Consider the following 12,314-nt stretch of genomic DNA (forward strand, 5'->3'; position numbering starts at 1 on the left):
TCTCTCTCTCTCTCTCTCTCTCTCTCTTCTCTCTCTCTCTCTCTCTCTCTCTTCTCCGTCTTTCTCTCTCTCTCTCTCTCTCTCTCGACCATTATTCCTAATTTGTCCATTTACAACTGTAGTCTACAATTTTTTTCATTACTTTCCCAAAATGTTGTCGTTTCCACGTTTTTTGAGAATAATAGTTGTAGGAATGACCTTAACCTTGCAGATGGTTCCTTGAGTAGACTTTTTTAAACTATATTTTAGACACTTTTTATGGACCTTTACACCAAGAATCTTAACAAGTTCTGCACATTTTTGCTAACAATTTTTTTTATTGTTACTGTTGATTTAGCATAATTCAATGCTACGAAAAAACATTTTTTTGCCATCAAAGTTTTCATTTTTGCGCTCTTGCTTTTCATTCCGAGCTAAGTTTTCAAATATCCTAACCCCGTAATTATTTTCGTCTGCTGAGCTCGTAATAGTGGTTTTATCGTTTTCTTGAGCCAGTTACTCATTTTTTCAACAGAATTGATTTCAGATTTCATGCACGCTGCCTTGATATTCCTTAAATTTATAGATCAACCAATGAGTTGTCAAAATACAAAAGCAGAATTGTCAAAATACAATATTTTTTCATTGTTTGAAACGGTGTCCCAAAACTTCCTTTTTCTTCTGATTCACAATATTTATTCTGTTGAAAGGATGTAAGCATTTACAATGTAATTGACCAGAGGTTTTTTCTGTATTGTTAGCCTAATAGATTCATGTTTATATAGGGTTGCTAGGAACAATTGTTGTCTCTTCTTTTCGGAGCAAGTAAACAATTATGTTTTTTGAGAGATGAGTTTGTAGTTATGCCGTAATCTTTTTTATTTCCTGTATACGAGAAAATAACTTTCAAACATTGCAAAATTTTTACGTAAATGTGTTATATAAACTTCCACATCCACATCACTTTTCTTCTGCTGTTTCTATGCTCTCATTAAAATAATTCGTTTCTGGATTCGAAATGCTGTCTTAGATTGTTGACATTTAAAAAGCAAAAAAATAACTGTTTTAATTGTATTCTATATTTGAGAGCAAACACGATAGAATTCAAGATCAACTAATTACGAGACATTTGACTGTTTTACAAAAAAAGACAATTTAGGGTATGAATGTAATGTTCATCATTTGGAGCAGCAGTGCAGACGAAATTTTATCCACCAAGTAATGTAATCCGATTTTCTGCAATACCAACTCTCCCTTTTAGAACATCCTCCTTTTCGTAAAGATCTGTGATACTCGCCTCATTCGACGAAATATTCCTTGATAGTGCACCAAGCGTCTGAGTAATGACAATTTCTCTTGCGAGAAGACCATCAACGTCAGTACGCAATTGGGAAACGTTCGGTTTTGTCACATTGGTGTAATCGTACTCCAAATTTCTGAAGTCAACTGTTAAATTTTGCAGAGAAGTGTTGACGCTGTTGATCTGTGAAGCAAAATATTTTTTACAGTCATGAATAGTGTTGTTCAGCCTATCAACTTTTTCATCCAATTCAATTACTGACTCATTCAAAATGTCTACTCTTTCAGTCAAGTTAGTTACCGTTAAATTCAATGAATCTACTGCACCAGTCAAATTTTCCAGTGAACTATTAAACACAACCAACGTTTCATTGATATATTGAATTGAATCATTCAAGATAAGGACATTTTCATTCGATTTTTCAACAGAAGTATTGAAACTTGTCATTTTTTCATTCATAATTTCTACTGTGCTACCGAAAACTTCCATTGTGTCATTTAAATTATCCACTCTCCCAGTCAATGCAATAAGTGTGCTTTGTAGATCTTGCACGGAATCATTGGAATTAGCGCCATCTGAATCATTCAAGATATAAACGCCATCTCCTAACTTTTCCACTAAATTATTCAAATCAATAATTGATGCATTCATATTTTGCACTGAACTATCAACTTTTTCCATTGTGTCATTTAAGTTATCCACTCTCCCAGTCAATGCAATAAGTGTGCTTTGTAGATCTTGCACGGAATCATTGGAATTAGCGACAGCTGAATCATTCAAGATATAAACGCCATCTCCCAATTTTGCCACTAAATTATTCAAATCAATAATTGAAGCATTCATATTTTGCACTGAACTGTCGACAATATCCATTGTTTGATTCAAGGTATCCACTCTCCCAGTCAATTCATTAAGTGCGTTTTGTATATCTTGAATGGTTTTATTGGAATTAGTGTCATCTGAACGATCAGGGTTAGCAGGACCAATCGGATCGACAACACTAGGGGTAGTTTTTTGTGTTCCGATGGAATCATCATCATTAGCTCTACCAGGTGTTGTTTGTTGTGTTACCTTATCGGAAATGTTGAAGAAGTTGCTGTCGCTATAATTCCCCTCCAATAATGCCAGCCTGGACGCAAGCTTTTCGTAGTCAGCTTCAATAGAATTCATATCACTTTTCATGTTTGTCATCAATAATGAGAAGACGATCGTCACGATGATGAGTAGAATGAGTAGAATGACAATACAGCCCCCAATCGCCAACATCATTATCCTGGGCACCCTGTAGTAGCCCTTCCACCCACCCTTGCTCTCCCCCTTCTTGCCAACAACTGTAATCCCATTCTGCCCCTGTCCGGATCCATCCTTGTCAGACCCTGTAACATCAGAACCCCCTTTAGTAATTGCTCCGTTGTTGATGACCACTGTCTTGCCAACTTTGGTGATTGTCTGTGAATTTTTGGTGTCTTTGGTCCGGCTGGTGCCATGAACTGATGACTCACCTTTATCACTGTTGTCATCATTGTCTTGTTTTGTGTATCCACTGTTTGTGTATCCATACCCACTGTCCTTGTAGTCAGCACCTCCCCCTCCCTTCCCCTTGCTGCCCGAGTACTGGTTCCCCCCTCCCCCTGTCTTGCCATTGTCCACTTTGCCATAGTAGTTGTTGTCCGCTGTAGTAGCATACTGTCCAGGGGCAGGTCTGGCAATGGGCAAACTGGGTTTCCGATCAGGCGCCGTGGTCTCATCTGCCCGAATTGAATTTGTCTGCCCGGGTAGCTTTGGAAGTTTATTCCCTTGGGGTGCAGAGTAAACATTTGCATCTGCCATTTTACTGTCTGATTCTGGTTGACTTTTTGAAGCCTTGTCTGATTTTTCAGGTAATGATGATGACTGGTTTTTATCTTGCTCAGGACTCTTTGTCTTAATATCCTGGTTTTCAGAACCGTTTTTCGGTTTATTGTCTAACTTGGAGACTTTGTTGTAGTTATTTGGTTCGTCGTTCTGTTCGTTTTGCTCTGGACTCCAACTGAAACTTGTTTCGACAACTTTTCTGTTCGCGTTTTCAATACTTCCCTTGCTCGTTTCGTGATCTTGGTTTCGATTTTCAACGTCTGAGATCTCGTATTTATGCATATAAAGTAAAATCAAATTGTGTTTGTTAAGTTGAATTATCGGTAACTTTCGGTTTTTATGACTCGGTATATTTTATGCTAGCAGCATTTGACTATAAATCAGAATAACTAAAATTACTTGAGGATTTTTATTCAGATTACACAGCATAGAAAACAAAATTGGGCTGTTATGGTAATATATGTATGTTCAAATGCAGCTTGTACAGGTAAACGCTCGAGCGTTCTACTGTACATTTTGCTGATTACATTTTGCGTATATTTATTTGTCGTTTTACAGTTAATACGCCTGCTTGTTTATTTTCTGTCTTCAAACGCATTTCTTCAGTTGAGCTCAAACCATTTTTTCAGCCTTCTGTCTGACTTGTCCTTGTTTTTGTATATGCAGTTGAATATTTTTCGCTTCGTGTATAGAGATAGATCGGTATTGAATTTAATGCTTTGGTATATACAATCTGTTCATATTTCTGTTCGTGTATTTTCTGTATATACAATTTGAATTCAGTTTGCTTATTAGCAGAAGTGCGTTTTTTTTGTATTCTGTGAATCGGCTGCCAACAAACTGAAACATAAGTATCTACTTTTAACCACTCTCTTATGTTACCATAGTAGTCGTCTATACAAATAGCAGCACAAAAATGTAGGCTATCATTACTCTGTAGAATAAAATATCATCAGTTTTAGAAATGATTAAGCATGATTCGTAAAATAAACAGACAATGACGTCGGTTTTATTTACAATAACAGCCTCGTTTTTATCTCGGTTCAACATTTAAAAAATTATACCTGTACTGTTTTACCATCTGATTTCCTTGAATTCATACAAGCGGAAGAGTTCAGGAAATTGAAAAAGCTTCGGTTCCAGGCTGTTACAATAGCTGCAGCTAGAAGTGGAAAAATCATTTTTCAATCAAAGCGAAAGCACTTCTGTTATTAGGTTTTAAGTAACATGTTTTCACAACGCAAACAGGTTCCTGGGCTAAAGTTAGTCTGATCATTTAATTCCAAAAGGCAAAAATCTGATCTTTGATTAATATCTGGCCAGGTCAAGTTCCCATTATTGTTGCTATCCAAAAATTCGTCTTTTTACAAACGCTTCTCAACAAAAATTAACAGCTGGTAAGTAGTACCCAAAGAATTGCGACTTTACGGGCCAAAGGATAAAACGGTTAACCCGCTAGAACGGGTCTCAGGAGACTTTATATCAATTTTTCTAGCCCTGATCTATTGCCAAAAAGACAATTCGTTTAGAAAAATATCTTAAGTGATTGACCAACATTTTTCTTGTATTATTTGATCTCACGCCCAGCATGATGAGGAGGAAAATTTTATATTTTTTCGAAGTTTAGTTGAAGATCACTTAAATCAATCAAAAATACGTTTTGCTCAAAGCTATCAGAAATACGTGACGCTTAGATATTTTCCGGCACTATTTTTTAAAACAAAACTTGACAAAAAAATAAAAATTGGAAATCATAAATTTCATATTCACGTTAATAACGTGTCAATTAGTTTATGTTTCAGTGATGAGCAGGTTTTAAAAAGATCTTATACAAACAATTTTGAAAGTATCAGGTTTTTGCAATAAGTTTGGCAGAGTTTAAAAAAAATTATCAATTTTTATAAATGACATTTATTCGAAAAATTACGTATCAAAAATGCTGTGCCTAGTTTTATCATTTTGAAAGTACTGTTGGTCCGATTTTTTTTTTCACCTGTTTTCTGTGGACATCGAAAATTCGCGGTCACAGTTAAAACAAATTTTACTTCAACTTTTCAAAATATTCCACAGTTTCATGCGAGCCTCAAAATTGAGTTATAAAAATATCAAATGGAAAACATTTGTCACCTTTGACACTCTCAAAACCTGCTCTTGTACAATAGAAAAACAATTATCTATTTTAATTGCTAAAGAATGGTCTAATGTACAAAATTAGGCACTTATCGCGGGAAGGCCTCAACTTGATTTGCGCTCTCGGTTTCCAACAGTTACGCAATATTAAAGAAAATGTAAAAATTTATCTCATGATTGAGGTGTAAAATAATAAACAACAAAATTATTAAAACAAGGTTAAAAACTGTTCAATCGATAACCTGAAACCATTGAGATTGAATTGACAGGTTTCAAGTAGCCAAGCAAACTATTTTCACTGTGATATTATTTAAGCCACATTTTTTTCCACTGCATTGTAGTAATAGATTGAATTCAACTTGATGATTTAGTTGAAAAAATTTTTTGTGTTTCTGTTATTTATATCTCTTATGTGTATCTGTTTTTCCGAAAACTCAACTGAGCGCACTGTTACAAATTATTTATTTTCGCTATTTGTATTGAAAGGCAGGTCTGGAAACATACCGGATGGCACAAAACAACATGAACTGGTCAATTTCCTTTTAGTATCCAGACTTCCTTCCACCGATATAAAATTCTGCAGTTTTTTGAACATCTGTTTCACTTATAATTCGCATCTGCTCTATCGTTGACTCTCAGGAAACATTTTCCTGATAAATTGGTATAATCTTCCACATAAATCCAACTTGTGGCCTCAAATCAATTTTTGAAGACATCAGAAATCAATCGTAACCAATTTTGATGTTAATATCACTTCTATTGATAAAAAACCCTGTACAAATTAATTTACTGTTTTACATTATGAACACACAGTCTTATTAGATCACATACCCTAACTCACCATAAAAATGTAAAACAGCTTGGAAAACTGTTCGCGGAATTTTAAAGTTTTTGCAGCTGCTCAGTACACTCTTCTCATTGTCGCTGATTTTGCAACAGCGTGGCTTTTACTCCGAAATACGAGTGGCGTCGTAAAGCTGACATCCATGGGAACCACATGTTTCCATCTATGGGAGATGAATGAAGTAGTGTCAGAGGCTTAAAGGACGCTCAATCTTATGGTATCAGGACCCCTACGTGCCATGGCATGGTCAGCACTCACATTCTGTGGACAAACTCCGCGTAACTTTTGAAGTCCTTTGACACCACATTTTCAGCCAACACGCAGCGAAAACCAAACGATGCCAAAACACCGCGTGTCACAACAATCTAGACACTGGCATAATGCAAGCGCACCCTTCGTAACATCCCATGCTTGGCACTAGATGAAAGGTACGGCACTGAAGAAAGTGTTGATAGCGTAAATCCACTCATGCCAGTTCAGCTTATACGATTGCATTTGATATGTTCACATATTGGAAGGAGCGTGGGAAACCAATTGAGCTACACACTTTTGTGCTTAGGTATGACAGACGTTTTATTTAATATTCACACCATGGGCCCTTTGCTCACAACTTCTTTTGCAACCCCCCTCCGTACATTGACAGAGGAGCAAAATTACTGGATCCCCTTCGTGCCAGGGCTTGTACAAGATGTCACAAAGGGAACCGTCTTTTGACTTTTGGGCCAGTCCGCCAGATAGAGGAATCTTAACTTGTATGGAGAGAAGAAATGAAGAAGATGTGCGATATTGCACAAAGATATCGAAATCAAGAAAACTTCTTAAACATTACGTATTTGTCGCTTATTTTAAAATTGCTTCGATTCACTCACCTGGTTAGTCTACACCCGATGTTTCCTGTAAAAACCAGAGCTCATTGTTCAAATAATTGAGAATATTTGTTTTTGTAGCAAAAAAAATTTAAAAGAAAAAATAAATCAAATTTGATTTTTTATTTTAATTTTGCTTTCAAACTTCAACTAAACTTAATTTTCTTTAAAAAGCTCTTTAAAAACTAAACAAAGTAAACAACCAATTATTATTTTTGCTCAGATCCAACAATTCTGACATAAAAATTTGACCACAATTCGAGTTCTGGATTGATTTGAAAGCTGAAGTTACTTTTTTCAATTATCGCTCGGCTAAGTACCTCAATGCGACATCTGCTAATCAATTGAAACTAGGCTGTGAATTAGATCAGTGAATTATGAAATCAGACTAACGGTTTATACGCATCAAAGTGAACGTGCCAGTTTGTGACAACCTTCAGAAACGATGCTTACACTGCTGTGAAAAAACATTTGGATAAAACCTTGTATGCTGTCAGTTTCATGACATCACCAAAAGTGTTATTCGTCATCTAAGAATTACACCTAAGAAGTCACGATAGGTTTAATTTTTTTGCAAAAAAATGCTACACCTTGGGAAAGCTCTAACAATCAAATATAATGCAGAAAAAAGAATGCACTAACATGATTTTGCTTTGATATTGTTCTGAGAACCGAAGGAAGTGAAATATAATGATATAAGCAAACGCCAAACTGTTGAAATAAAGCTTGAAAACTTTAATTTTATGCCAGCTGAAACGAAACTTTTGAGATCTGTTCTGTTTCAAATTTTTAAATCTGCCGAAACGAGTCATTGAAATGTCAAAAAATTGTAGATTTTTTCGAAAGCTTAATCAAAATTTCAAAGAAAAAAAAATTTTTCAAATTTTTATATTTTTCAATATTTATCAAATTTTTCGACCAATGCAACCTTTATTTCATCTGTCAAATGAGTGTTTTCATGCACTTGAAAAAACAGTATGGTTGTACGTTTTACAGTATATCTCTAAAAAGCTTCCATCAGTTCTGGAGAGATATTCGGTTTTTTAAAAGGACTTAAGGAATTATTTTTGTCGGTCTATTTTTCTTTTCGAAAATTGCCGCTTATTGTAGAAATTTTTTTCGTTGATGAAATTGCAATACTCACAAACTAAAGTAGTTGTTGAAAAACTCTCTTATTGTTCTGGAGAGAACGTAAGTGGAATACAGCAAAATACTTCATTAGGTTGATATTCAAAATTGAGATTTTCTAGCATCGTTGGAATTTTTCTGGTTTGTTAAGAAGAATATTTATCACAGATATGCTTATTTGATTAAGTAACTCAATCAACTCTGTTCAGAAACTGAAAGCAACAAAAATGATTTTCCTTCAACACATTTTCTGAAATGCCCAATATTGTTTGACAGGTCGGCTGTTTCAACTTAAAATTCTGATAAACAATCATCTACAACTGAGATAATGCTTTCAACAAACTTTTATTGGCTATTTCAACTTAAAACAATTAGGACATATTAACAGGAACTACATATTAGCAAGATTTTGAAATCACTAGAATTAAGATTAAAGAGATGAATATTTTGAAATTTTTGTCTGAAAAAAGTTACAAGGGTAATATCAGACAGTTAGTCAAATGAACAGATAGCAATTCAGGTAGATAAACATTAAAAAACCGGAACAAATAGATGCTGTCTTCTGCTATTGCTACATTTTCTCAAAATTTTATTTGAAAAAGACTAAGGCAGTTTCTCCCATTTTGTTACTAAACTCTTTCTATTGTAATTACTTTGCAATTTCTGTTTATAGAAAATAACTTTTATAGATATAAACCCATTTAGAGGGATAAACTGAAAAGCACATTCATTTTGGTAATAGTGGCTAGTTTTAGTAGTTTAAAGCCAAAAAATTACTGTTGATGTTCTGGCGAGAAACGAATTTGAAAAAATCAAAGCAGATCTTTAATTAGAATATCTAAATATTGACTTTAGTTGCAATCTTGAATATCAGAATGATAACTATGACTCTCCAAATTTAACCTAAAACCTCAACCAGCCTGAGTTTCCAATTTTTCTCATATTACAAATTTGTTTGATTCCAATAAAAGTTTCTGGTAGTTTTCGAGCAAATTACATACATATGACTCGATGATTTTAGAATTGGCGCACTTTATTCAAAGTTTTTAGGGACAAAACACTACGCGTTTGTTTCTTTAATTATTCATCGCAGATGATAAATCTCAATTAACAAATACGGAAAAAATAAGCCTATATTAAACTATATCATCTTTTTCCAGGAATATTTTTGCCATGACGGCGATGATGAACGCATAACTCAGTTTTTTTGACTATTTCACAAAAAACCAACTGTTGAAAAAATTCTTACTGTTCTGGAGAGAATTCAAATTGAATATGACGAAATACATTCTTAGGTTGACATCCAAATTTCGGTTCATCTGAAATTTCATGTTTTCCAGCACACTATTTTCAAACTTTTTGCTAGGGAATGACAAAGAATAATATGTGAAAACTCACGTTGACTACAAGTTGTAAAAAACAAGACTTGGAGATTTTCTGGTATCTCAAAATGAAAACTTATCGCAAACATCTTTTTTTGAGGATATGAAAAAAATCTGTTTAGAGACTGGAAGCAACAACAATTGATTTTACTTCAACAAAGTTTCAGAAAAGCTCAAAATTGTTTGACAGGTCGGCTGCTTCGACTCAAAATCTACGAATTTTCATGGGTTGCTCCAACACAAAACAATTCACATTTACAGAAACTACATTTTAACTAGATTTTAGAGTTGGCGTACTCCATTTAGAGTTTTTAGGGGCAAAAACCAACACGTGATCATAATTGAAAAATCTTAAAACTATTTATTGTTTCATGAAAATTTCAATGAGGTGGGAGCCATCAATGAAAAATCTGTAATCGAAGCCAGGCGCGGAGAAAATTAAAACAATTGTATCTGGTCTCTGTTAGATCAAAGCTCCAAACATCATTCAGTGTACGTCATTCTATTCTTCAAGAACCCAAAGTTTTGAAATCCAGAAAAAAATGAGCCTAGATTGAACTTCACCCTCGTTTTTCAGTAATATTTTTGTCATGGTGGCGATGATGAACGCATAACTTAGGTTTCTTGACGTTGTGTTTGGTTTCGGTTGAACAGATTATGCACTTTAAATGGAGCTCGCAATCTTTTGTTTGAACTATTTCCTGAGATTTAGTAGATATAGATGGTATAATTATAATAAATGGACAAAATTAGATTTTAATTGTCGCTTGTTCCAATGGCACACTCATTCTCAACTAATTGTTTCCTCTACGTAACGTTTGATTGCAAGAAAAATTTCTCAAATAAAGTTGACAGTTCATCATTATATATTAATTGTTCGTTATATTTGCAAAATTTGACAAAATTCATTAAAAAAATTTCTTGTTCACTGAAAATTGCATTTCAAATCTTTAGTTTTGTCATTATGGTTTGTCCGGAAAGACAAATTTCAATGTTTTTCGGCATTTTGTAATGAGTATTCAAGGATAAATTCATTCTATGAGATTGAGCAAGCAGTTAACCTAAAATTTTATTGACCGAATTTTATCAGGAAGTACTTGATAACGAATTCAGAAACTTAATTTTGTTTCTGTGAAGAGTGCTATGGGTGATTGCAAAACTGCCCTTTGTCTTCTTAATCCACATTAGCTTCGCGAGGTTAATTTTTGAAATTAGTCAACAAATAGTTTTTTCCATTTGGGTCTGATTGATTATCTGAGTTATTAGACACTTCAACCGGGGAAAAGGTGACGCGCGGGAGCTAGTGATTTATGGCGTGCAATTTAGCTGCGAAGTAATACTTCTATTCTACCAGTTGGTCCAAAAACATTCATTATGAAATCTAGTTTTGGATTGAATTTGAACTAAATTTGTTTACTCAAACTACATAAACCTATTCCTGAAACATGGGTAGTGGAAAATAGTAACAAAATCGAATAATTTGCTGGAAAAACTTGATATTGGCGCGTAATGGTGTTCACAAGAATTGGATTTCATAAGATCTTCAGATTTTTTTGGTGCCAATTTGAAGCAGGAAAAAAACCAATTGGGGAAATAACTTGAGAAATAGAATTTTTTAAATGTTATGAGGAAGAAGCAAAAGCAGAAAAATGATATCCTCAAACACATCATGTAGGATACGCATTTAGGAAAAAAACACGAAGTACTTTTATCTTTCAAAATTTAAACGATGTACGGTATTTGATGTGCATTATCAGCTAATGCGCAAAATATCAAAATTTCTTGTCAGGTTTTCTTCAAGGACACTCCTTGTCACGTTTTCCCTGAATCGTATTTTTCAATTAACAACAAAGTCTTACGCGATTTATGGTTTTTCATAGAATAATTTCTGGTATGGGATCAATATTTGATACCAAACAGCTGTTGCCTTTCAGTTTGAATTCTTTTATGATTCAACGCGGTGGCAAAAGGAATTTTGTTCTAACTTTACCATTAAAAGTAAATTTGGAACTCTCTAACGTTGCATTTTCAGAGCTGTTTTATCAAGTAACTCTGCCGTATAAATTTTATAAGTGAAGTCAACGAAAAGCTGATATCGGAAAAATTTTCAGATACGGAAACGGAACCACACTGCCAGAAAGGTCTTTTCGCAACTTTATTTTGCTGCATAGCCCTAGTTTTGTTGAATTTTCATATGTTTCGAAACAATTCTGTAAACTCGGCTTCGTGAAGATGAAGAAACGAGATTCAAAAAGTTTTTTTTGAGGAAATTATTATTCAAAATATTTAAAAAGCTCTTACCTGCTGATGAGCTTGTAATAAATTTAAGTTGCTGATATCAGAGCACCGTTTAAAACTAGGCGTGGGTGTTTACGAAAATGAGATGTTAATAAATTTTACTAATTCAAGAACCAAATAAATTTTTTGCGTTTAAAGTTTGATGCTGACTTTGTCAGTTCTCAAAATAAATGCTAATTAAGTATTATTTGAAATGTAAACAACAGTCTGTGAAATTTAACATATGGCAATAGTGACTAACGTATATGTTGTACAAATGTATGCTGAAACTGCTTAAGCATATTCAACTGTTGAGCAAAACTTGGTAATATACGCTCATGGTAGCACAAGAGACTATAGAACTTAAACAGTTACAAAAACAGACCAGCGCAAAAAATTTCTATTGAAACTAGAAGTGAAATACAATATAAGGAAATTTTTTTGTATTGTATTGTATTGTACTGATGAAATAACGCTCGCTGAAATTTTCTTTTGTTTTCTATCCCTCGCTTTATTGTCTCAAGGAGGTTTTGGATGTCATAAAAAAAGGAAAT

At 34.0% G+C, this 12,314-nt stretch overlaps 1 protein-coding gene across 3 annotated transcripts; it reads right to left on the bottom strand.

Annotated features, from left to right (window-relative positions):
• Positions 1-1,019: 1,019 nt before the first annotated feature.
• LOC142357643 (uncharacterized) lies at positions 1,020-12,128 on the bottom strand. 3 transcript variants are annotated; one of them, XM_075409197.1, is made up of 3 exons: positions 11,785-12,127; positions 2,782-3,973; positions 1,020-2,655 (listed from the first exon to the last, which is right to left on the bottom strand). In XM_075409197.1, the coding sequence occupies exons 2-3, from the start codon at positions 3,413-3,415 to the stop codon at positions 1,187-1,189; spliced, it is 2,103 nt and encodes a 700-aa protein (XP_075265312.1). In that variant the 5' UTR covers positions 3,416-3,973; positions 11,785-12,127; the 3' UTR covers positions 1,020-1,186. The 3 variants fall into 3 exon arrangements, with proteins under 3 accessions (XP_075265312.1, XP_075265313.1, XP_075265311.1); XM_075409198.1 differs by having other exon boundaries at positions 1,020-1,462; positions 2,351-3,973; positions 11,785-12,120; XM_075409196.1 differs by having other exon boundaries at positions 1,020-3,973; positions 11,785-12,128.
• Between the last annotated feature and the right edge of the window lie 186 nt (positions 12,129-12,314).

The sequence above is a fragment of the Convolutriloba macropyga genome, unplaced genomic scaffold (genome assembly GCF_964194025.1).
Source record: "Convolutriloba macropyga unplaced genomic scaffold, txConMacr16.3 SCAFFOLD_6349, whole genome shotgun sequence".
NCBI lineage: Eukaryota > Metazoa > Xenacoelomorpha > Acoela > Convolutidae > Convolutriloba > Convolutriloba macropyga.

Excerpts from the sequence above, each read along its gene's own strand:
- LOC142357643 (XM_075409196.1), bottom strand. The coding sequence starts at position 3,415 with ATGCATAAATACGAGATCTCAGACGTTGAAAATCGAAACCAAGATCAC.